Here is a 23,918-nt window from a genome sequence, read left to right on the forward strand (position 1 = left end):
CGCATTCAAATATGATAGGTATACCGCCGGAGGTGATGACCCACAAACTGAATGATGACCCATCATACCTACCTATCAAGCATAAGAAGAGGAAGCAAGGATCCTTAAAAAATAAAGTGATCCAAGATGAGGTACAAAAGCTTTTAAAAATTGGGTCAATACGAGAGGTAAAATACCCATACTGGTTAGCTAATACTGTGGTAGTTCCAAAAAGGAATGGAAAATGGCGAGTTTGCGTAGATTATACTGATTTAAATAAAGCTTGTCTTAAAGATTCGTTTCCTTTACCGCATATGGATCAACTAATTAATTCTACCGCAGGATATGAGCTGTTAAGTTTTTTAGATGCATATTCAGGTTATAATTAAATAAAGATGAATCCTCTAGATAAAGAAAAAACTTCGTTTATCACAGACATGGGGACTTACTGGTATAAAGTCATGCCATTTGGTCTAAAAAATACTGGAGCCACGTACCAAAGATTAGTAACTAAGATGTTCCAAGAATATCTTGAAAAAATTATGGAAGTCTATATTGATGATATGTTAGTCAAGTTAGCACAAATAGGAGATCATTTTCAACATATGTCAGACACTTTCAAAATTCTCCGCAAATACAATATGAAGCTAAATCCAGAAAAATATGCTGTTGGCATGGCTTCAGGTAAGTTTTTAGGTTTTTTTGTTTCTAATAGGGGTATTGAAGTGAATCCTGCACAAATCAAAGCCGGATGTTCTCACAAGCAAAAAAGAAGTGCAGAAATTAATAGGAAGGATCGCTGCCTTGGGGAAGTTTATTTCAAAATCATCAGAAAATAGTTTTAAATTCTTTTCAATATTGAAAAAACAAAAGCAAATTAAATGGACTGACGAATGCCAACAAGCCCTTAAGGACCTCGAATCATATTTGTCAAATCAGCCCTTGCTAGCAAAACCAAAAGATTGAGAAAGGCTGCTTGTTTATCTTGCCGTGTCGGAAGTGGCGGTAAGCGCGGTGTTCGTACGAGAAAATAAAGGTAAACAATCTTCAATTTATTATGTTAGTAAATCTTTGTTAGATGCTGAGACTCGATATCCTCACTTAGAAAAACTTCCTTTAGCATTAATTATGGCATCTAGAAAATTGAGAGCTTATTTTCAATGTCATCATATCTCTGTAATAACTGCTTTTCCCTTGAGGAATATATTGCATAAACAAGAACTATCTGGGAGGTTAGCTAAGTGGGCAATATAACTTAGTGAGTATGATATCATATATCAGCCCAGAACTGCAGTAAAATCGTAGGTTTTAGCACACTTCGTAGCAGATTTCAGCACGAATTTAGTCCTGAAGCAGAAAAGGAACTACAGGTAATTATCAGATCTAATCCGGGGACTTGGATTTTATTTACCGATGGTTCCTCGAATGTTAAAGGAGCATGCTTAGGTATTGTTCTAATTCTACCTTCAGGGGAAGTCATAAGACAAGCAATAAAATATTATCCCATCACTAATAATGAAGCAGAGTATGAAGTTGTGATTGCAGGTTTGGAACTAGCACGAGAGACTTGCTATAGAGCATATTGTGATCAAAAGTGACTCGCAACTGGTAGTTAACCAGATGCAGGGGACTTACATAGCAAGATATGCACGAATGCAACAATATCTGGAAAAGGTACGGGAATTAGTCAGACAATTTTAGTCGTGGAAAGCCGTACAAATACCCAGGGAGGAGAATGTAGAAGCAGATGCGTTGGCCAATCTCGCGTCTGTTGCGGAAATAACAAATGCAAAAAATGTTATTGTAATACATTTGTTTCATTTGGCACTCGACCAAGACAAGAGCGAGGTAAATTTTAATAATCTAACTTAGGATTGGAGGAACGAATTTGTTAACTGTTTGCAGTACGGAATTTTACCCGAAGACAAGTAAAGTCACAGTTACTTTGCCAAAAAGCTGCCCGGTATTGTTTAATTCGTGGGAACTTATACCGAAAGATGTTCGGTGGACCTTTAGCATGGTGTCTCGGACCTTCACAAACGAAATATGTGATGGGGGAAGTACATAAGGGGCATTGCGGCAATCACGCTGGGGAATATTATTGGTAAAAACTTTAATAAGAGCAGGATATTATTGGCCAAAAATAGAAGAAGAAGCGAAAAACTTTGTAGCCAGGTGTGATAAGTGTCAACGATATGCTAATAATATGCACCGCCCAATAGAACTGTTACATTCAGTTATCTCGCCATGGCCTTTCATGAAATGGGGCATGGATATCGTAGGACCATTACCTCAAACTAAAGGAAATGTACGGTTTCTATTAGTTTTAACAGATTATTTTTCAAAATGGATAGAAACAGGAGATTTCAAACAAGTACGAGAAAAGGAAGTCAGGAACTTTATTTGGCGAAACATTATCTGTCGGTTTGGAGTTCCAAAGGAAATCGTATGTGACAATGGCCCACAGTTCATAGGCACAAAAATCACAGAATTCTTTCGGAGTTGGCAGATTAAACGGATTACATCCGCACCTTATCATCTTGTAGCCAATGGGCAAGCTGAGTCAACAAATAAGTTATTATTAATAACTTGAAGAAGAGATTAGAGGAATCAAAAGGCAAATGGCCAGAAGTGTTACCAGGGTTATTGTGGGCTTATCGAATAACAGCAAAAACAAGTACGGGCGAGACTCTACTTTCACGTGTCTATGGCACGGAAGCCTTATTTCCAGTAGAAATAGGTGAACCAAGTACAAGATACACACATGCTACTGCGGAGTTAAATGAGGAAGAAATGCGTATGAATTTGGATTTACTAGAAGAAAGAAGAAAAGCAGCATTAATAAGGTTGACAACTCAAAAACAGATGATTGAGCAATATTACAACAGGAAAGCTAATATGAGATACTTCAAGACTGGGGACTTCATCCTCAAAAAGGTGTTTCAATCAACAAAAGCAGCTAATTCGGGAAAGTTAAGTCCAAATTGTGAAGTCCCTTACAGGGTCCAAGGTATCGCTAGAAAGGGAGCATATGAGTTGGAGACCATGGATGGCAAGATACTACCGACAAACTGTAGCGTTATTCATCTGAAGAAGTATTACTTCTAGACAACGGAAGTACCCTTGGGGAGGTATCACTCAGATACAATTTTATTTTGTTATTTTGAATTTTACTAATAATTTTAGATGATAGGCAAAAAGCTAGCCCGTACCAAATGATGTTATTAAACCCGAAAGACACGCAGAATACTAAATTATTCCCGATTTAGCTTGCAACCTTTCTGATGGAAAAAGGGATTATGCAGTCATCATCTAAATGTATATCTCTGAGTCCCCTTTGTATTTTTTTTTTAGAGAGTGGACTAAAAAGAAAGAGTAATCTAGTGTTCGAGATTTCATACTTCAAAACTCTAACACTAGGGGGACTATGCATATAGACAGGGAAGCAAAAGAGCCAAAAAGCTTAAATCAAAAACCTTGAAGAAACCTTGAGAAGGTGTGAACTCACGAAAAAGGATACAAAATATGTTCCATGTTCCTACGAGTTTTAGGTGAAGGCTAAAATTTAGTCACGGGATAATAGACCCGATTTTGTATCTTAAAATGTGCCACAAAGAAAGCAGTTATGAAAGTATTGTATGAATAATTATGAAAATGTTGTACGAAATTTATTTAAAAGTTCAAAGCATAAAACTTCCTCAAATTATTTCTTTTTCATGTCTACTTCGTCTTTCATATATTTACACCAATATGAAGATGAGACGTCATCTTCATTAGTGTCGTTAACATAAAAAGGCCCTCTTTTATGAAAATTCATGTTTGTTAAAGTCACTGACTGTTAAAGCATTTATAAATGCAAGAAAAAGCTCAAATATCAAAGAACAGAATAAGCGGCATAAGAAACTGAAATATTTATATATTAAACCTCGAGAAAAACTTGGAAAAAATAGAGGTATTAATTTGTCATTTAAACCCCAAAAGAAGACAGGGGTAACCAAAAAATAACCTTCCCAAAAACAATATTCCAAGAAGTTGTTAAGCTAAGGGAAAAGCAACAACATAAAAGTTAACAAAAAGCAGGAAAAAGCTATGGGGCATCATCAATGGAAGCATCATCCATGGGGACATCACCAATGGGAGAAGAAGGATTAACTTGAGAAGAAGAGACTTGAACATTAGCCTCACCAGGAGCAAGTTCATCTCCATCACCCTCGGGACCTACGTCTTCGGGTGAGGAAAAGCTTTGACGTTGATGAGTTTTATCAATTGCTTCTTTAGCCTTAGCAATATCAGCATTAAGGTCAAAACCTTCCTAGTTAGCTTCAATAAGAGTCTCGAGGCGAGTGTTTAAGAAAGCCCAGTTCACATCCAATGATAGCTTATCCACGAGAATCTCGTAACCTTTCTCCCACTACTCAATCTCAGCTCTCAGCTCTTCTTTTTCTGCTTCAATGGCATTATAAGCCGTCTTCAAAGGAGCGAGAGAACTTACCAAGAACTGAATCTTATTAGTAGAGGTGCAAAGATTTTCCCGAACTTGAGTAAGTGTTTGAACCAATTCTCACGCATAAACCTCTTTTTGATTAAGGAGTTCCTTCAAAGTCCTTATTTCTTCAGTTGCTTTGGAAAGTTGTTCAGCAAAGTAGGATTCAAGAATATCCTTATCCTTTCCAACCTGGCAAGAGGAAGCTTTTTCAACTGCTAATTCAGCAGCAATCATTCTCATCTGTTGTTCCAAAGCATTCTTCTCTTTCACCACGACTTTTTTTTCCAATTGAAGACCTTCGAATTGTTCCTTTCAGTTATCAGTTTCGGTGCTCAAATCTATAACTTGCTGGTCCGCCTGAGAAACTCTTTTCATAAGCTCTGTGCCAATCAAGTTGATCTACAAAAAAAGAGGAAGAGTTATGAATAAGAAAGAGAAAATGAAGGAAATCTAATTAAACTTGTACCTTCAAGGAAGAATGAACGATATCATTCATTAAAGTTAGTGAGCTATGACTTTCTAACTTCTTCTTCTCTATGGGGCCTAGCAAAGGTTTCAACCACAAATCAACTTGACTAGATTTTCTTAATAAGTTCCCATCTTTAGGAACCTCAACAACAACTTTTTTCATTGCCCTCCTGCTGCTAAAAGGTTCCGCCTCTGCATGAGAAGCAGTCACGGGAATAGCAGACGGAGCAGAAGCAGCCATGGGAATAACAGCAAGAGCGACGTCAGGTAAAGACATGGGAGGGTTAATGGAAACTGAAACTGGAAGAGAAGCAAGAGGTAATTCTTCGGAAACAGGTCCTAAAGCTTCATCACCCTCGAAGCCATGAGCAAACAATCTATCAACAGAACTTGGGGGAGAATCAACAGCATCTTCATAAGAAATTATTAAAGGGGCACTCTCTGGCTCATCCGTGAGTCTAAAAGGAATTGAACTGGATAAAGGGTCATGAGAAGGAGTAGTTTCATCATCAAAAACGACACGTCTCCTGACGCGTGGCCTTCGCACCAAAGAACCCTCCTATGTTTCTTTTTCGTCATCAGAGCCACGAGACCGTCAGTTTTTTTTTAAGAAGAAGTACTTAAAATTCTTTCCTGGGCAAGACTCACAGAAAGCCTGGTTAATGGAACAGACGCTGGACTAATGCCACGAATAGAAAACCCTAAGGAAAAACAGTGAAGGTAAAAATTACCGTGCGTTTTTACTTTCCAACTGAATTTTTGAGAAAGGTACTTCTAGGACCTTTTCTCCATATGTGCAACCGTTAATGTCTTTTCTACCCAAGCACGGAAGTTGGGAATTTTATCAAAAACATCCATGGTTGCTGAAAAATTGGGTATATGATTACATGAAATCCTTTGAGATTTTAAAGAAATAAATAAGAAAGCTTACGTGCAAAGTTCCATTTCTCCAGGAAAGACATGTTTTCTTCATCCACTAATCCACTAGTGGGAGCAGCAACAAAACGAGCGTACCAGCCACGGTCCCGATCGTCTTCAGGGCTAATCAATACTCTCTTACTTCTAGCCACGAGAGTAAAGACACCTTCACAAAACAGTTTGAGGGAATACAGATGAAGCAAGTGCCGAAAAGTAAAAGGCATGGAAACCAGAGCTGCTAAATAACGAAGGCATGCAACAGCTCTCCATGCTATGGGGCCAATCTGGCCAAGACACACATTGAAGTAACGACAGAATTCATTGATCACTGGATCAATAGGAGGTTTGAACCCTAAAGTGAAGGGGTAGGTATAAATAAAAGAAAAACCAGCATGATAGGAAGTAATTCTCTGGTTGGCACCAAGGACTAAAACTGAAAAATCTTGTTTCCAATAATACTCTCTTCGAACCAGGGAAAGAAGACCAGAAGTGATTAAACTCGGGTAAAGGTCAGCAGGATTGAGGGAGGCCATAGAAGAAACTTGATTCTTTATGGTTTCACGATCAGCTATAAAAGAAAATTCTTGAGGAACAATCTCTGCAACTGTGGGTTCACGCACAAGACCATTTAAATCTCTATTCTTAGAAGAAGATCTAGGAGTTAAAGGAGCTCTAGGCCTAGAAGAAGATGTCTTAGCAGCACTACTCTGGGATATTGAACCAAGACTACGAACCCTACCACCCCTCCTACTTTTAGTAGGAGCATTAGAAAGAACACGTTCGTCAACAACCACAACCTTGTGAGGGTCTGGTTAAGACATGATTGTCCAAAGAAATATGGAAGGAAGGATGCAGAAAATGCATAGAAGGAATAAGATAATGGATACTGAAAAAGGAAGACTCTAAGAAATCAAATGAAGTATTTATAAGAAGGCACGACCATTGTTAAAGTTGGTCATTATGAGTATTTTCATAATGGAACCGTCACTTCGCAGCAGCCACAACCACAGAAAACCCTAAAAAGTGCTGAAAAACTGCAGAGCCAATCATTGGAAGCCACGTGGCATGGGCATTAAATAGATGTGATGCACGTCGCATCGATTCTGAAGGAGACATGATGACACTCGAAAAACGGCGGCAAATAATTCCCGCCATAAAAGCTTACCACTTTCCGAATATTCAGAAAGTTGGAGGGAGGGGGGACTATTTGTATTGGTGGAAAAAAGGCATTACACGTGGAATGTTGGAATCCTGACGAAGCATGACGCTTGAAGCAGCGATATAGTGACAAGTGGCATTCTCAATTAATAGAATTAAGAATACGAGGAAGGCACGAGAGAAACACCCACGAGACAATATAGAGAAGAGGATCGGGCCTGACAGTTGTCAAAGAAGAGGCGAGGATAGAATGAATAAGGATCAAAAAGAAGAGAAGATACACGAACCAAAAGTAAATAGGGAAGGGGAATCAGAGCAGTTATAAGGCATTTATAGCTATAAATATGCCAGTTACGGTTACTAATGGTAATAAAAAATTAATATAATTAATGTCCATAATTAATTCAAATTAAGTGAGAAAACCGTTATAAGTGTACACTCCTATATAAGGATACAAAATTTTATTTGTAATGGGGGTTCCAAGGACTACTGAAATATATTCTATAATGCTCTGCTTTATCAAAGTTTTCAACCTTGATTTTAGGGATTGACTGTCGTTTCATTTCTTATTTCTTTTTGTTAATCTTCATTATAACTTTTTCTATTTCCCAAATAGATCGTTGTGGAAGTGAAGTAAAACTTGGTTATCAGTAACCCGTTTTCTTCTAAACATAGGCTTTGACTGAAAATTTTAATTTTTGATTAAACAATAGCCGACACACACACACACACACACACACACACACACACACACACACATATATATATATATATATATATATATATATATATATATATATATATATATATATATATATATATATATATATATATATATATATATATGGGGAAAAATATGCATGGCACATCTCTATGGCCAAGGATCCTATTTATCTATTATCTCAATTTTTTGGATTTCCAGGGGGGGCTATCTGTATTGGTGGAAAAAAGGCATTACACGTGGAATGTTGGAATCCTGACGAAGCATGACGCGTGAAGCAGCGATATAGTGACAAGTGGCATTCTCAATTAATAGAATTAAGAATACGAGGAAGGCACAAGAGAAACACCCACGAGACAATATAGAGAAGAGGATCGGGCCTGATAGTTGTCAAAGAAGAGGAGAAGATGGAATGAATAAGGATCAAAAAGAAGAGAAGATACACAAACCAAAAGTAAATAGGGAAGGGGAATCAAAGCAGTTATAAGGCATTTATAGCTATAAATATGCCAGTTATGGTTATTAATGGTAATGAAAAATCAATACAATTAATGTCCATAATTAATTCAAATTAAGTGAGAAAACCGTTATAATTGTACACTCCTATATAAGGATACACATTTTTATTTGTAATGGGGTTCCAAAGACTACTGAAATACATTCTATAGTTCTCTGCTTTATCAAAGTTTTTAACCTTGATTTTAGGGATTGACTGTCATTTCATTCCTTATTTCTTTTTGTTAATCTTCACTATAACTTTTGCTATTTCCCAAATAGATCGCTGTGGAAGTGAAGTAAAATTTGGTTATCAGTAACCCGTTTTTTTCTAAACATAGGCTTGGCTGAAAATTATATTTTTTGATTAAACAATAGCCATTTTCATATATATATATATATATATATATATATATATATATGGGGAAAAATTGATGGTATGGCATAATTCTATGGCCAAAGATCCTATTTAACTATTATCTCAATTTTTTGGATTTCCCTCTCTTTTTGATACAATAACCAATTATTGCATTCAAACAATTTAAGGTTTAATTGAAACTCAAAAATACATGATGAAAGGGAATAAAAAGTGCCGTTTCAATTACCGTTCCAAATTGTTTATTATGATCCTATATACATTTATTACTAATTAATACGCTAACACTAATTCTATAACAATTATACGTTATTATTTATTCCTATTACACTCAATGTAAGTTACTAATGGAATTGGTTACTATAAATACTTAAGTAAATCTTCTCCTCCACATAACTTTGGTCTATTATTCTTCATCCATCCTTACTCTCTTTTTTAGTCTGTTGTAGGGTTGTAGTTAATGCTCGAATTTAAATGTAAAACCTTTGCCTATTCTTTGCTTTTTCTTTTAAAAATTCGTTATTTTATCAAATGATAAGCACGATTATGTGCTTCACCTTTTGTAGTGCTTCCACAAGTATCAAATTTGTCATGAATATTGAAATTTTCATTGCGCTATTCATAATTCTCTTATTTTAGAGCCACTGAGAAGTGTCTTTTCACCTGTATTCTTTTTGTTAGTTTTGTGCATGTGTGTATTTATGTATATAGATATTCTATTATGCAGCTGGCGTTATCAAACATGAGGTATATATAAAATTTGACATAATAAAGTCGTAAAACAATGATGAGATAATATTTAGTCTTAAATATTTCGACTTCTTGGGAACGTTAATCAGTCCAACGATGTGGAAACATGTCAAAGATAAGGTATGTATAAAATTTGATAGTAAGCCTCTTGATTTAAGACTTTGTGACAACAGATACTAAAAATTGCATATGAATCTCAAATCACGTTTGATATTTTTTTCTGAGAAATGTTATAGACAAGTGGTTACGACACTTTTTGCATTTACAGTATGTTTGTAATTAAATTGACGGCATGTTCTCGAATCCAAAAAGAAGAACGAAACAAAAAAAAAAAGGAAGGGAGAAGAGAATAATACTTCAAGGAGTTCCAATAATCCAATGCATCCTACAGGGTGGAACAATGTATAGAGATGAAGTCCTACCAGCCTTTGTTTTTCTTTAAGTTTTTATTTCATTTCTTTAGTTTCATGATCTTTTAAATAGGATACAGTTACATAAGTACGAAATATTAACTTTTCAAGGAAATGAAATCAAGTTAGTACATGCTAATATCAAAGAATATTGTATATATAAATGTATGTACACACTTATTACACTTACATTAGGGGGAAAACAATAACTTTATTGTATGAGAAATAAAAATGTAACCAAATATTTATAAGATAAAAGTTCCCAAAATTATAAAAATAGAAACTAAAGGAAAAAATATTTTTGTAATTCTCTTAACAAAACAAATTGAAAAGGTCAATAATAGATGGACAAATTATAGGTCTCAAAAGGAAATTTTGAGACCAAACATTTGAATACATTAAAAATAGTCAATTGTATTTTTGGTTAAGATTAATATTTGAATATTTTAAAACAAAATTAACGGAGTACACCATAGCCGCGTGAAGCGCGAATAATTCACTAGTGTAATTTAAAGATTGGCCAGTACTTATTTTGTCCTGAAATTTTAAACTAAAAATCTTAACTTCAAGACAATTCAGAACATATTTGTCCCAAAATATTTGAACTGAAAAACTGAAATCCATGACGCACTGCTAATTCTTAAATAGTAGCCCTTTAGAGTGGCTGCCTGGTGTCAATTCTACTTTTTTTCTTTTATGATGTAAAGTAAAAAAATATTTGGAAAAATACGCATCTAATCACTTTTTAAAACATATTTAAGAAAATAATACTATTCTTTGTTTATTCCATAAATGGTAATTTTTTTACACTAATGGCAGATAGAGATTATGCACATAATGAATGAGCAGCCAAAACGCACAAATTATGGGATATTTATTTTTTCACACTCTCTCTCCTATTTTAAACTAGGGATTCATTTATATTCTCATATTTTTCATTACATTTCTCTCTCTTCTTTAACCGTTACACTTAATTTATTCACTTAATCATTATGAAACTAATGCTACATATTCAATTATTCATTATATATATTTAGTATAACTTTTTAGAGGGATTTTGTGTATAATATTGTATTAATATAGGGAAAAAGGTAATATACATGGTATAACTCAATTATATTATATTTTTATTGAAGTATAATATTATATATTCCTGGTATAATTCATTTTTAGAGGTATACTAATGTACTAATATACATAGTATAATTCAATATATGTTATAATGGTATTAAGGTATTATATTACATGTATATGCTATAATATTTTTTTTTATAAGAAACGCCATGTATATAAATATTAATGTAAGAATATACCTTCTGTGACCTTTTTAAGAATATACCATTTAATAAAAAATACTGTGAATACTAAGGTAATAATATACCTTTGATCTTCTTAATAAGAAAGTACTCCTTGGTATAATCATGATATTATAATGTGTGTGTGTGTGTATATATATATATATATATATATATATATCAAATATATAGTACAATTTTCTTGAAACATATGTATTTTATTTTTTCGAATAATATAAAAATGTATACTTTCACTAGATAATGTTGTATAAAAAGGTACATGTACTTTTTATAGTAAAAAGATCCATGTATGGAATGTAGAAAATCTGTTATGGAATGAATTAGTTTTCAACAAAAAAAGGAGGAAAACATATTACCATTTAAATATGTAAGGGATTGGTTACAAGAGAAAATATAGAAAAAAAATGTTAAAAAGTGCTAAGAACGTTTTCATTAAGGAAATAAATGTATTGGGTGCGTGATTATAGGTACATGGTTTAAAGGTGTTTGCTATTTAGTTACTTGAAATATAATTATTTAATTGACATATGTGTAAAATAGCTATTGCTGTTACGTTTCTGGAAATTTTTCTTAAATTATGCCTATTTATGTTTTCTGCCCAAGATATTTTTGGTTAATAGAAAAAAAAGTAAAGCAAAAGAAATCATAGATCCCGAGTTATGGGCCAAGTTTTGTATCATTTGGGCCAATTCTACAGTCTATTCTCTCATAAGCTTATTGGGTCAATTTCAGAAGCGGATCCAGGATTCGAAGGTTGCGGGTGCTACCATGTTATGCATATAATATACATGTCAGTAGCTACAAAAATATATTAAGAATAATGGGTCGGTTCCTTAGTTTTTAGTTAATTTGAATAGGCCTTTCATTCACAAAGAAAATAAGTTATTTTAGTTCAAATTTTTAACGCGTAATTTAAACACATTCTAAATAAAAATGCAAAAGAAAAATAACATTTCATGAAAGAGCGCCTCCAATATAAATATTGCTTAAAGAGTAGCTTAACTACATTATATATTCTTTGTTTGACTAGATTAATTTACTTGTATTGTTCTTTGTTTATTTTTCTATCTTAATTGTTGAGTTATATGGCAATTATTTTCAAAGAAAAACCTTCAACATTCAACCTATGATATTCGACTCAAAACGACTATCAATCAAGCCATTTAATTTTTCTTCAAAATTCAAGAGAAGATATTGCTCAAATTATATTTTAATATATAAATTAATATCGTTTCATTAAAAATAAAAAAAATTATATGCTAATTAAAATCAATTCAAATTACCTATAGAAAATAATTATTCATAAAGTAAGGTATAATGATAGAAAAAAATGAGGACTAAAAGTTAAAAAAATGAAGAAGAGAGACTTAGCAAGTAATAAAAGGAAGATAAGGAGGGAAATAGCCGAAAAAGAAGGAAAAGAGGTGAGGCCCTAGGGCTCAACTGAAAATAAAGAAAATCTTAATAAGTAGAAAAAATAAAAAATCAAAGGAGGTGCTCCAACAGGGAATCAAACTTGCATTCATGAGGCCAAAGAAAGCCTTCAAAGGAAAGGCTAAACCAATGGCACCCGCTTCCACTTTGTGACTTATGGGTGCCACTCTATCTATATATACGTTTCTTCACAGAGAGATTATGTACGTAGTAAGGATTTTAGCGAAGCGAGCTGGTACCGTGGTACCCCTACCTCATAAGGTAGATCCGCCCTGGTCAATTTCCAGCTTCCCCATGCAAAATTAGACATGGAGAATTAATTCAAATAGTCACCCACCGATCACTTAAACTGATATATATAATTCATATATAATATATGAGTGATCGTGTATAATCAATGTATAATTTATTTATTTCCGGTTAGGAAATGTAAACAGTAAATATGGGTTGGCTATTTTGTAAAGATCCCTGCGGGTTGGCTATTTTTGTAAATATCCCATTTGACATCCCGAATTATGGGCCAACCTTTGATTATTTGGGCCAATTTTATTGGGTCAATTTCCAGCATCCAGATGGGGCAACCTAATGGGTCTTAAAATCAGAACTTTCAGCCTTTGGCCCAATCAAACAGTAACGGATCTTTGCTTCCACTTCAGAGTATTAGGTCTCGAGCTGCTTGCTCTAAAACCCTCTTTTCTCTTTCACTAACCCTCTCTTCCTCTCTGGTTTTGAAACTCGTTTTCTATAAGGCTAGAGAGGAACAGCGGCGTTACAAAAGACACGATTTTTATCTCCGATTAATCGGCTATGGCGGCGCCGGAAGCTCCCGTTTGCTATGTCGGAGTTGCCAGAAAGTCCGCCGCCTTCCGTCTCATGAAACAAATGGTTTGCTATTTTCATTTTCTTTCACATACGCTTCGAATTGCGGTATTTATGTGAAATGAGTTAATTGTATTGCAAAATTCTTTTTTTTTTGTGTGGTTATAAATGTGATTTCTGATTTGATCCGTGTCATTTCAGTTTTAAAATTGATGAATTTTCATGTTCGTGTAACAAATAAGAGATGAAAAATATTATTTTTGTTTTACATGTAATGAATCATAGAAAGAATTAAATATGTGTGCGGCAAGCAAAATTGCCTGAGTTGAAGGTGATGATATACTTTTTATTTAAATAAATACTACTCCCTACATCTCAATTTATGTGGCTTTGTTTGATTGGGCATGGAGTTTAAGAAAGAAAGACTTTTGAAACTTGTGGTCTAAAACAAGCCATAGACATTTGTGTGTCTTTAAATCATCTCATTAAGGTTAAATGGAAATTTTAAAGTTAAATTGTTTCTAAATATAAAAATGTGACGTTATTTTAGGGACAGACCAAACAGAAAGTGTGCCATATAAGTTGGGGCATAGGGAGTAATGTTTATGGGAGCTCCTCTGTGCACATAGTAATATTGAAGCTGAAGGCTTTTGATTTTTTAGTGTCCATACATTTTGTTATTATGAGATCAAGGGAGTGGTCCTGAGTTTTTGATTTTGAGACTGTCTACATGTAGGATATATATATATTTTCATTCTGAAGTTTTGTCATGATCTGTATATTTGATGGATTTAATTGCAACGAACCAATGATGGAACTATGATTATTAAATGATTCAATCTATTGTATTTCGTTTGTTATATATCTGCTTGAACTTGAGTTAGTTACTCTGCAATTTTCCTTAAATATACTTGTTTGTAATATGTATGAAATGCGGTTAATAGGGATGGGAAGAAGGAGAAGGCTTGGGCAAGAACAAGCAAGGAATCAAAGGATATGTCAGAGTTCAGAACAAACAAGACACTGCAGGTTTTTTATGGAGTAACCTCTTTTGTTGCGTGGCTGCAATAGAGGGGGAGAACATCTATCTCTCACGGGGGTGGAAGGGGGGGGGGATAAGGAAAGATAAATTTTTTTGGTTGGGGGGGGGGGGCAAGGGAATAAAATTATAACTCCTTAGCATAGGAAAGATAATGGGAGGCAATGGAACAAAATAAGAACTCCTTAGCATTATAGGTAGTAAGTGAAATTAAAAGAAATTTTGTTATCTTCCTTGTTATTATATTTTAAGAAGTCAATGCTTAGCTGGTTTTTGTTTCTGAATTATGAAATAGGTATCGGTACAGAAAAACCAAATGAGTGGGCTTTTGATACTGCTCAGTTTGATAGCATCCTGAAAGGATTAAAAGTGGTAATTCTCTTCTTCAACTTTGAGTTGTAATGTATTCACCAAGTTTGTTTCCTAATATTTTATATGACTAACATCTGTTTTCTATATTTGGCAGCAAACGGCTGAAATCAACAACGATGAAGGTACATTGAATTGGAAATCATTCTTAAGTTATATTTAAACCATTTCAGTCTGTTGTATGAATTTTTTTGGTGCTTCTCACAGTAAAAGAGAAAAAAGAAGTGCAAAATGACACAAATACAGGAACTTCTAATGGCGAACAAGTGAATGTAGCTAAGGTTACTCGGCCTCAAGGAAGGTGAGTAAGTTAATGTCGGTATATGCTTCTTCGCATGTATGAGCTGGAACACATTGTAATATTATTTTTCTGTGCACCAGATATAAGAGACGGGAGAGAGGAAAGCTTGTGCACTCATATTCATCTCAGGATCTTGAAGGAATTCTTGTAAGTTTACTTTTGCATGAAAACGATGTTTCCACTATATGGATACGGATTAGTGATATAACAAGTTCGCCAGCAATTTACTCTGATATTATCTCTGAGAGTACTAGGATGTTACAATTTTGTTATTGCAATACACAGTCAATAAACATAATATTTTTAGGGTATTTGTCCATTCAAAACCTGTATACTTTGTTCCATAAAAACTAGGAATCTTGTTGATAATTGAAAATGGTTTGGTTTTCTTTTTGTATGATTTAATGGTTGACTTGGTATTCCAGCTTATTGTCTTATTCGATTACATATTCAAATTGACCATTATCTAAAAAGAATGCGCTCACTTGCTCATGCTTGAGCCTTATTTTGACTCAAAGCTTGTAATTCAATAATTTTTTTCCTGCTTAGCCAAATATGCATGTTCTGTAGGTCAAAAAGTCAAAGACTTCTTCGACAAATGAAGATCAGAAGGTACCAGATACGGCGGAGACTATTATTGTTGCAGATGATACTTGTAAGTTCTAGATATGTTATTTGAGCAATTAGGCATGTGAAAATGCGTTGGGTCAAATTTAGTGTTGCTGTTTATAAATATGTTTTTAAGAGGGAGAGGAGTGCCCAAAAAAAGGAGGGAGAAGAGTGCAAATCCTGCGCTGGAATCAGTAATTCCCTACGCTACCGCGGAGTAGCTGATTTCCTAATTATCATCCGGTAAGGACTTCCTAGATAACAAGCCATAATCACAGTGAATATCATAAGGAGACCTCCTCTGATCTAGTAGATATTTTCTTGCTATGTTAGTTTCTAATCAAAATTATCATATCAAGGCCCATAAACAATATAGGAAGAGTGTATTCTTCCACTGATTTATTTTGTCTGGGTGATGGGAGTGGGGAGATCAGTGATTGGTTGAAGGGGATTTTGGAAATTTGAATAAATACTAATTTCTATCTGACCTGCATTGTAGCTCCTGTTTCTCTATCAAGTCTATACATACTTTATGTTTTCTTGCAGGATGGTGGTATCGTTGTGGGGGAGTAAGTTCGTAACTGTGTTAATGTGTGTGCATACTTTTAATAAGGATATGTTGATATGAAATGGGTTTTAATACTTGTGGTACCTGGTTGTGCTTTCAGAGATAAATAATGCGGTCCTGTCAGAAGCACCCAATTTCCTTATTGGCTGCTGATTGTTTACTGAAATAATTCCTTTTGCCAGGGAATGAAGATCAAGGTGTTCCCCCAGAATGGTGGGGCTATAAAAATGGATTTGTCTCCGGAGGATTTCTTGGAAGTCAAGCTCGAAGAAAAAAGTCATCCTCGTCCGAGAAGATGCGAGACTTCAGTGACAGGACCACATTCCATGAGGAGGATCAAGAAAATCTTTACAACCTTGTGCAAGTATGCTTTCCAACCATTTGAAAGAAGCATATGTTTTGCTCTCTAATTGCTTAATAAGTTGAACTGTAACTGGCCCTACAACATAAATGTGGCACTACTGCTAATGAAGCTTAAAGTTTAAGAGCCTTATGTTGTGGTATCCTTACTAACGTCACCTAATACATCTATATCCTTTCATAACTGTAATGCTGGCAAATATTATCAGGATCTGATTCCTTACAGAGAGTAACTGGAACGCCATAAGATACATTTGTCTAGGTAACAAATGAAGGTGCAAGGGGCCTATTGATTTTTTTATTAGTAGGTTGCAGTTTTTTTTATTATTCTGGCATGAATCTTTCGGATTAACTTTCTTGCTGATGTTTTTCTAGTGATGCATGTTAGCATAAGAGAAGTTCATCAGGAAATATAATGACAATGTCTTTCAACTGCAGAACACAGCCACAACTGGAAAACAAGGACTTGGTATCAAGGACCGGCCAAAGAAGGTTGCTGGTTGCTACTTTGAGGGAAAAAAGACGTCCTTTGATGATAGCGATGAAGAAGATTCTTCTGATTCAAACCCTCCCATGGAAGCAGAATATGAAGAAATCAGTGACCCAGTCAAAAATGATGAACCAAAATTGAAGCTGAAGAAATTGTGTAAACGGCTCTTGAAACAGGTTTCCTTAGATTATTTTTGTCACTGATTAAGTAATTTATCCGAAGCCATGTCTTGACTTCCCTTCATTGATAACCCACACTCCAGGCACCTGGGAACTCGTTAAAGCTGAAGCAGCTTAAAGTGCTAATTGATGAACAATCATCAGATCTTTTGTGTAATTTCACTAAAAAAGAGGCTCTTGGTTGTTTGAAGCGCAAGGTAAAGTACATTTTCATTAGCAGACATGCCTTCCCAATGCAATCTTGTAGTGTCTTTTGGCAGGAGATATCATTCATTCGGTCTTTTCAATGAATTTTTTATTGTTCTTTTGGCATGCTCAAATGACTTCTTTCCTTGTATGCAGCTTGAAGGCAGTGACAAGTTCTCAGTGGAGGGAAAGAGAGTGTCTCTTTCTGTAAAGAGGGCCTGAAATAATTTTCCTTTCCTGTGGGATTAGCTGTGACGAAATGTAGATGGCCACCAAGACTAGGTTGATAGTAAAACAATTAGGTGGAGATTTTGAGTCTTCCACTTAATGCTCATTTTGTTTTACTGAGATATAGCAAGAAGCAGCATTGCGTACCGCCAAAGTACGCATTTAGGCAGTCTTTTCTTCATCCACTAAGCTGCCCTTGTTTTTTTTTCTTTTCTTCTATTTCCGTACCACTGCATTCCTCCCTGATCTTTTTTTCTTCCCTTTTTTTTTTGTTTTATTTTAAACCTTTTTCTTGGGTTATTTATCATTTGTCTGTTATAGGCCAAGGAATAGATGTCAGTATAAAGGTCAATATAAGTTGTATTATGAACAGATGCCCAATTATTTGATTGTTACACCTTTATAAATTGTTAAAGTTATTGCACATAGATGAGAGATGAGTTATTGGCTCTCTGGGTTGTCTGGTTGATTGTGTGAACTACCTCGTTGGCTTGCCCAATCAGCATGTTTCCTGTGGGCGGTAACTTGACACAAGATAACAGCATTAGTCTGGATGTGTTCAGTGTCTTTTCGGGATTGTCTGATTCCTTTGAGAATTTGTTCTTTTTTTAATTTGGAGATTCGCATCTTTGCCTGCTTGTGGTCGAGGTGAACTCCACTAAAATGCGCAAGTAATGTTAGATCTCTCAATGTGAGCACCTAATGTTAGATCTGTCAATGTGTCTTCCCACACTTTTGCTCCCTACTCTCTCCATTGTTCCCCACTCCTTGTCCCCCATGCTTGTCTTCTATTACAAATCTCATATCCCATTTTCAGCTATAAAACACACACAAAAAGAAGGAGAAAAGGAGATCTGAAAATACACAAGATAGAGAGAGACAGAAGATAGCAACAAAGGAAAATCCTAGGGCCTATTTCTTCCCCCAGCCAGCCTCCTCCATGAAACTTAACCCAAAAATCCCATTAAAAAGCTCAACCAAATAGCACCAAGTTTCAGCCATGAAACTCACCAAAAACACCATGAAAAACACCATCTAAACTTCATAAAAACCAGTTGAAAATCACCTTTAAACCAGCCCCCCAAAAGCAACGAAAATCAGTCCCAAACCTAGCTAAAAAACCTCACAAAATCAGCTCTAAAGCCACAAAAGAACGCAGCTCTAAAGCCACCATAGCCGCTGCCCAGAAACAGCCATTAAACCCACCTAAAACAACCCCCAAACCAGCCCCAAAAACCAGCCAAACCCGACAAAATTAGCCGCGAAACAGCTCTCCTCAAACCCGCAAAATTAGTTACGAAAATCATAGTTTTCACCACTCTTTAATCCCCAAAACAGGAGCTCAAATTGCTGCTAATTTCACCGTGAAACAGTGCCAAAATTTCAGTCGAGTTTGAGGCCGCCAATGAGGTCGTAGTTCGTTAGCACCGGTCATGAAGTTCATGTATATTGCAAAGATTTGAATTCATTAGAGGTTCACTCTTCCCTTTCTTTACTATTTTCACTCCTAATATCATGCTTTGCGTTGGGGTTTCTTTGATTTTTTGTCGCTTTGTCTTATTAGTTGTTTGAATTAGTATGTCGTTGATTTTGTTCTGTTTTGCGGAAAGTTCAATTCAATATTGTTTTTATTTTATTTTTATGATTGTTTAGGTTACAGTTGTACAGGTGTAGAAGATTAGCGTGGCTTGGTGAAAGAAATAATTAGTGTTAATGGGTCATGCCGTGGCGTTAGGTAAAAAAAAAATTAGAAATGGGCCACGACATTTAATAAAGAGGAAAGAATTAGACATGAGCTGAATTGAGTATAAATCTGTCAGGCCCAATAATTTTAGTCATAGCTTAATACTTAGCCCATTATTCCATAATAGGTAAATATCTCATAATTTCAAAGATAGAGTAGTAATTAGTAAACATCTCTAAATGTTGATAATTTTTCAATACTTTAAATAGTTAAGATATTTCTTGACTTCCAAATAATTCCTTCCATAATTCTCAAGCCGCACGATAATCTCAAAACTAGTTTAAAAAAAACAAACATAATTCTTAATAATCGCTAGTATGCTTTAGGCGCGTATTAATAAATAAATTATCGTAATTATGTACACATTCGCGTGATATAAATATGATCCCACAAATAAATCAAGGTACACGTTCGCGCGACTTTGGCCACACAATCTTAATAAATAATAAAATGCTATTAATTGTGTACACATACGCGTGACATGATTTTGGCACAATAAACAAAACGCATTCACACACGTGATTCGTTTCAAGATAATTTTCATAAATCTAATCAAGAAATAAAAGCGTACATAGATAAAACATGGAAACCAATAAACCACAGTTTGTCCAAAATTAATTCAAGCCAATTTTAGTCAATAAAGCGACCGTGTTAGAACCACAGGACTCGGGGAATGCCTTACACCTTCTCCCCGGTCAACGGAATTCCTTACCCGGATTTTATTTTGCAGACCAATAATAAAAGAGTCAAATCTTCCTTTGACTAGGGATTCAAACAAAAGGTGACTTGGAACACCCAAAAAATCAATTCCAAGTGGCGACTCTGTAAATAAAATAATCCCTATTCAAGTTTGTCACTTTAATTGGAGAAACTCTTTAACCCACCATCCACAATCAATAATACATTATTTATCTTTTGGGGGTAGAAAAGGGGTGTGACAGCTATGGCGACTCTGTTGGGGAATTCAAGTATTCGAGCTTGTACATTGACTTTATTTGGCTTTATTAATTTTTGTATATATTGTGATTTATTTGGGACTAATGTGCTACTTGTTCATTTTTTACTGTCTTGATATTGTTGAACTGTACATATAAATTGTATCCTATCTCGCATCCCACTGAGTCTTTTGATAATTAGTTATGTTGTGTTTACTTACCCGCATCACAAAATTTCTGTCTTGAGTAAAACCAGTTAGCCTACCAGCTTCTGGTGAAGGATTTAGTCACACATGTTTAAGCGGGAGAGCCGTTAGCTAGCTAGTGCTGTTTTACTACTGGTAATGCTTGACGCTCCTCGGCTCGGGTTGTCCGCCCGAGTAAGCTAGGTCTAGATACCATCTCCTTTAGGATTTACAAACTTAGAAGAACAAGCCACAAGCAATGAATATCCCTAGTAGGCTACTCTTTATTTGTATCATGTGCATTTGACTTAGCAGCGCTCGACTCATGGGCCAAGTTCTGTTTTAGGACAGGTACCTTGTGGAGACCATTATGTCATGTTATGTGCTACTTGTTGCATTATTTGGGAGGCTTGCCTGTCGACCGACTTTAGCATATATCGGTTGAACGAAGAGAGAAAAAATGATGTGGTTTAGTGCATATGGTTCTTAAAGATTAATTTTCATATAAAAATAAAAGAGAAGAAGTACATAGTCAATTTTAACCGAATTACGCGGGTCTGATTCTCACCGGATGTGAGATACATAGGCAAACCTCATCGGTTTCGGCCCCCAATTTTTAAAAAATCCAAAAAGATATTTTTCTTTAATTACTTCTTTAGAAGCTTCCGTTTTTTTTAAGAGACCAAAAATCCAAAAATATTTTCTTCCTTTTTTTTAAAAAAAAGAGTCTTTCTCCCAAAATCCAAAAAAAATATATATTTTTTTTCTACTTTAGAAGTTTTTCTTTCACCAATTCCAAAAAACAAAACAATTGAAAAAAAATTTAAAAAAAATATTTTCTTTGCTAGAAAATTTTGTCGGATTAATTGTATATAAAAAAGAGTTAGTTTATCTATTTTATTTCTGATCCACCGAACTACACGGGTCTGATTTCTCACCGAAAAAAAAAAATCAAAAATTTTTTCTTTTTTTTTTAGAAGTCTTTCATTTGAAAAAAAAAATCAAAATCAAAATCCAAAAATATATATTTTTTCCTTTTTTAGAAGTCTTTCTCCTAAAAAATCCAAAAAACAAAAATAATCAAAATCCCAAAAAAAAAATATTTTCTTTCTCCTTTAAGAATTCTTCTTTTCAAACATTCCAAAAGAAAAAAAGTGCTAGCTTAAGTACTTTGTCCCGGTATTCCTGAACTACGTAATGATCTGATTCATGCGGCGTCATGATACGTAGGCAATTCCCATCGGATTCGATCATAGCCATAAACAAATTGAGTAAAAAAAAAAAATCGAAAAAACATTGAGTGGAAAAAAAGAAGAAAGAGAAAGAGTGAAAAAAAAAAATAACAGAGAAAAACAAAGAGCGAAAAACAACAAAAAGAGAAAAAAATCAAGATATGAAAAAAAAAATCAAAAAAAAGGAAAAATGAAAAGAAAAGAGAGAGAGCCTCCCGAGATGGATTACCCCCTGTTGGTGAATCATACTCGATCTTGTTCCAAAAGCTAGTCAGGCTAGGTCTACTGTGGCCAGTAGCTCCGAACCGGCCAAATCCTGAGTCCCATTCGCACCAGGCTAACGCTAGATGTGAATACCACTCTGGAGCAATCAGACATGATACAGAAGACTGTTAGACTCTTAAGAGAGCAGTGGAAGACCTCATCAATGTCAAGGAAATAATGCTTAGGGATGAAGAGGCACCTAACATGATGAACAATTCTCTGCCTACTCACACCAATGGGCTAGTAATCGGAATAATCTGTGAAGATGAGGAATTTGATCTGGCACTGAAGGCCATTGCAGCCATTGCCGAGACAGAAGAGAAACCTAAAAACGGGCGCCAAACCTGAAAAGTTCTCTTTTCATATGGGAGTCTCGGTAGCCGGTCTTGCTATCTTTTCTGCGTCCGAATTATTTCAGGATCTAATCCGAATATTTTTACTTCACTGCTTTGCTTTCTGATGTAAACCCTTCTATCTTAAAATCTTTTTTTTTTTAAAAAAAAATCAAATGAAATTAATATTTCATTGTCGGGGAATGTTTCTTTTCTTAATCTTGTCATTTTTCTTATTCTCTTTTTAGTTCTGTTAATGCAGATTTTAATGACATGACATGCTTGCGAACTTCACGCCCAGATCCTAAAATGTTGTCAGACCCCGAAATAATAGATCAAGAAACAAAATATTTTGAAGACAAGGCTTGTAAGAAAATTGGAACGAAGTTGAGGTTCCCTCTCTTCGGATAATTGTTGAAGCCGGGATTGAGGATAAAGATTGGGTCAAGAACCGATTGAAATAATTGACACTGATGGATGAAAAATGATTGGCCGCAATTTGCCACGGACAGTTGTGCCAACAAAGAATAGTCCGTGTCTACAACAAGAAAGTGCGGCCCAATAAATTTAAAATAAGACAACTCATTCTGAGACGTATCCTCCCAACTCATGAAGAAGCTAAAGGAAAATTGGCTTCAAATTGGAAAGGTACATACATTGTAATGAGAGTACTGCAAAAGAGAGCGTTGTACCTGGGAAGCAACGAAGAAAGTGTCCCTGAAACAACCGTCAATGCGGATGCAGTCAAAAGGTACTATGTTTGACCCTCTATATAGCATTAATGTTCTCTGATTGGGATGATGAAGGCTTTCATTCTCGCTATCCAAACACCATCAACCCTTTGCTAACCCTTTTGAGCCGGTTACCTTTCTTTGATTACCCTCTTTGGAACCTGAAGATGTTATTTTAAAAAAAAAAAAAAAGAAGAAGAAAAAGAAAAAAAAAAATCAAACAAGTTCATGTTAATCGAACTACGTCCGACTTGATTCCAAAAGGATACGTAGGCAGCTTCTCTCTGGGGTTCAGTCACACCAAAATAAAAATCTACATTCCCCAAAAAGTTGAAACTAGGATATGTGTTATAATGGTTCGGCGATGGTTTCTCCTGAGAGGTTCCAAAGTTGTAATTCAATACAAATCCTTTTTACCCAAATCCTTTTCAAGTCCTTCTGATCAATCAACGAGAATGTTCAAGAATTGGAGGATATAATCACTTGGATCTGATGCCACCAAAATGAGAGAAATAAAATGAGAGAGTCTTATTGGTGAAAAAACCTCACGGGCACCATAGGGCAATGGCGAGCAAATAAAATGAAAATGAGAGTCTTGTTAGTGAAAACCCGCAAAGGGCACTATAAGGCGATGGTGAGAAGAGAAATGAGAGAGATTAGCTGGTGAAAACCCGCAAAGGGCACTACTGATCGAAAAGAGGATCTTCACAGCCATTGGTATTGACAATCCTGGACAAGGTTTCTAGGTTTCGAGGCAAAAGTTGTGATGAATTTCTAAGAGTCGGACGGTTTACACAGATCAGACATCAAGTCCAAAAGGCATGTCATGTTCATTG

The 23,918-nt window shown here is 35.1% G+C and overlaps 2 protein-coding genes across 2 annotated transcripts; both read left to right on the top strand.

The window, feature by feature from the left end:
- The first annotated feature begins 416 nt into the window (after nucleotides 1-416).
- LOC142177402 (uncharacterized) lies at nucleotides 417-3,087 on the top strand. The gene is made up of 3 exons (XM_075245891.1): nucleotides 417-663; nucleotides 2,334-2,425; nucleotides 2,575-3,087. Exons 1-3 carry the CDS (start codon nucleotides 417-419, stop codon nucleotides 3,085-3,087), a joined length of 852 nt encoding a protein of 283 aa, XP_075101992.1.
- Nucleotides 3,088-13,191: 10,104 nt separating this feature from the next.
- LOC107829218 (G-patch domain-containing protein 1) lies at nucleotides 13,192-18,087 on the top strand. The gene is made up of 11 exons (XM_016656687.2): nucleotides 13,192-13,396; nucleotides 14,275-14,359; nucleotides 14,665-14,741; nucleotides 14,836-14,863; nucleotides 14,946-15,039; nucleotides 15,120-15,186; nucleotides 15,610-15,694; nucleotides 16,399-16,580; nucleotides 17,015-17,242; nucleotides 17,329-17,442; nucleotides 17,588-18,087. Exons 1-11 carry the CDS (start codon nucleotides 13,319-13,321, stop codon nucleotides 17,651-17,653), a joined length of 1,104 nt encoding a protein of 367 aa, XP_016512173.1. The 5' UTR covers nucleotides 13,192-13,318; the 3' UTR covers nucleotides 17,654-18,087.
- The last annotated feature ends 5,831 nt before the right edge of the window (nucleotides 18,088-23,918 follow it).

The sequence above is a fragment of the Nicotiana tabacum genome, chromosome 23 (genome assembly GCF_000715075.1).
Source record: "Nicotiana tabacum cultivar K326 chromosome 23, ASM71507v2, whole genome shotgun sequence".
In the NCBI taxonomy this organism is placed as follows: domain Eukaryota; kingdom Viridiplantae; phylum Streptophyta; class Magnoliopsida; order Solanales; family Solanaceae; genus Nicotiana; species Nicotiana tabacum.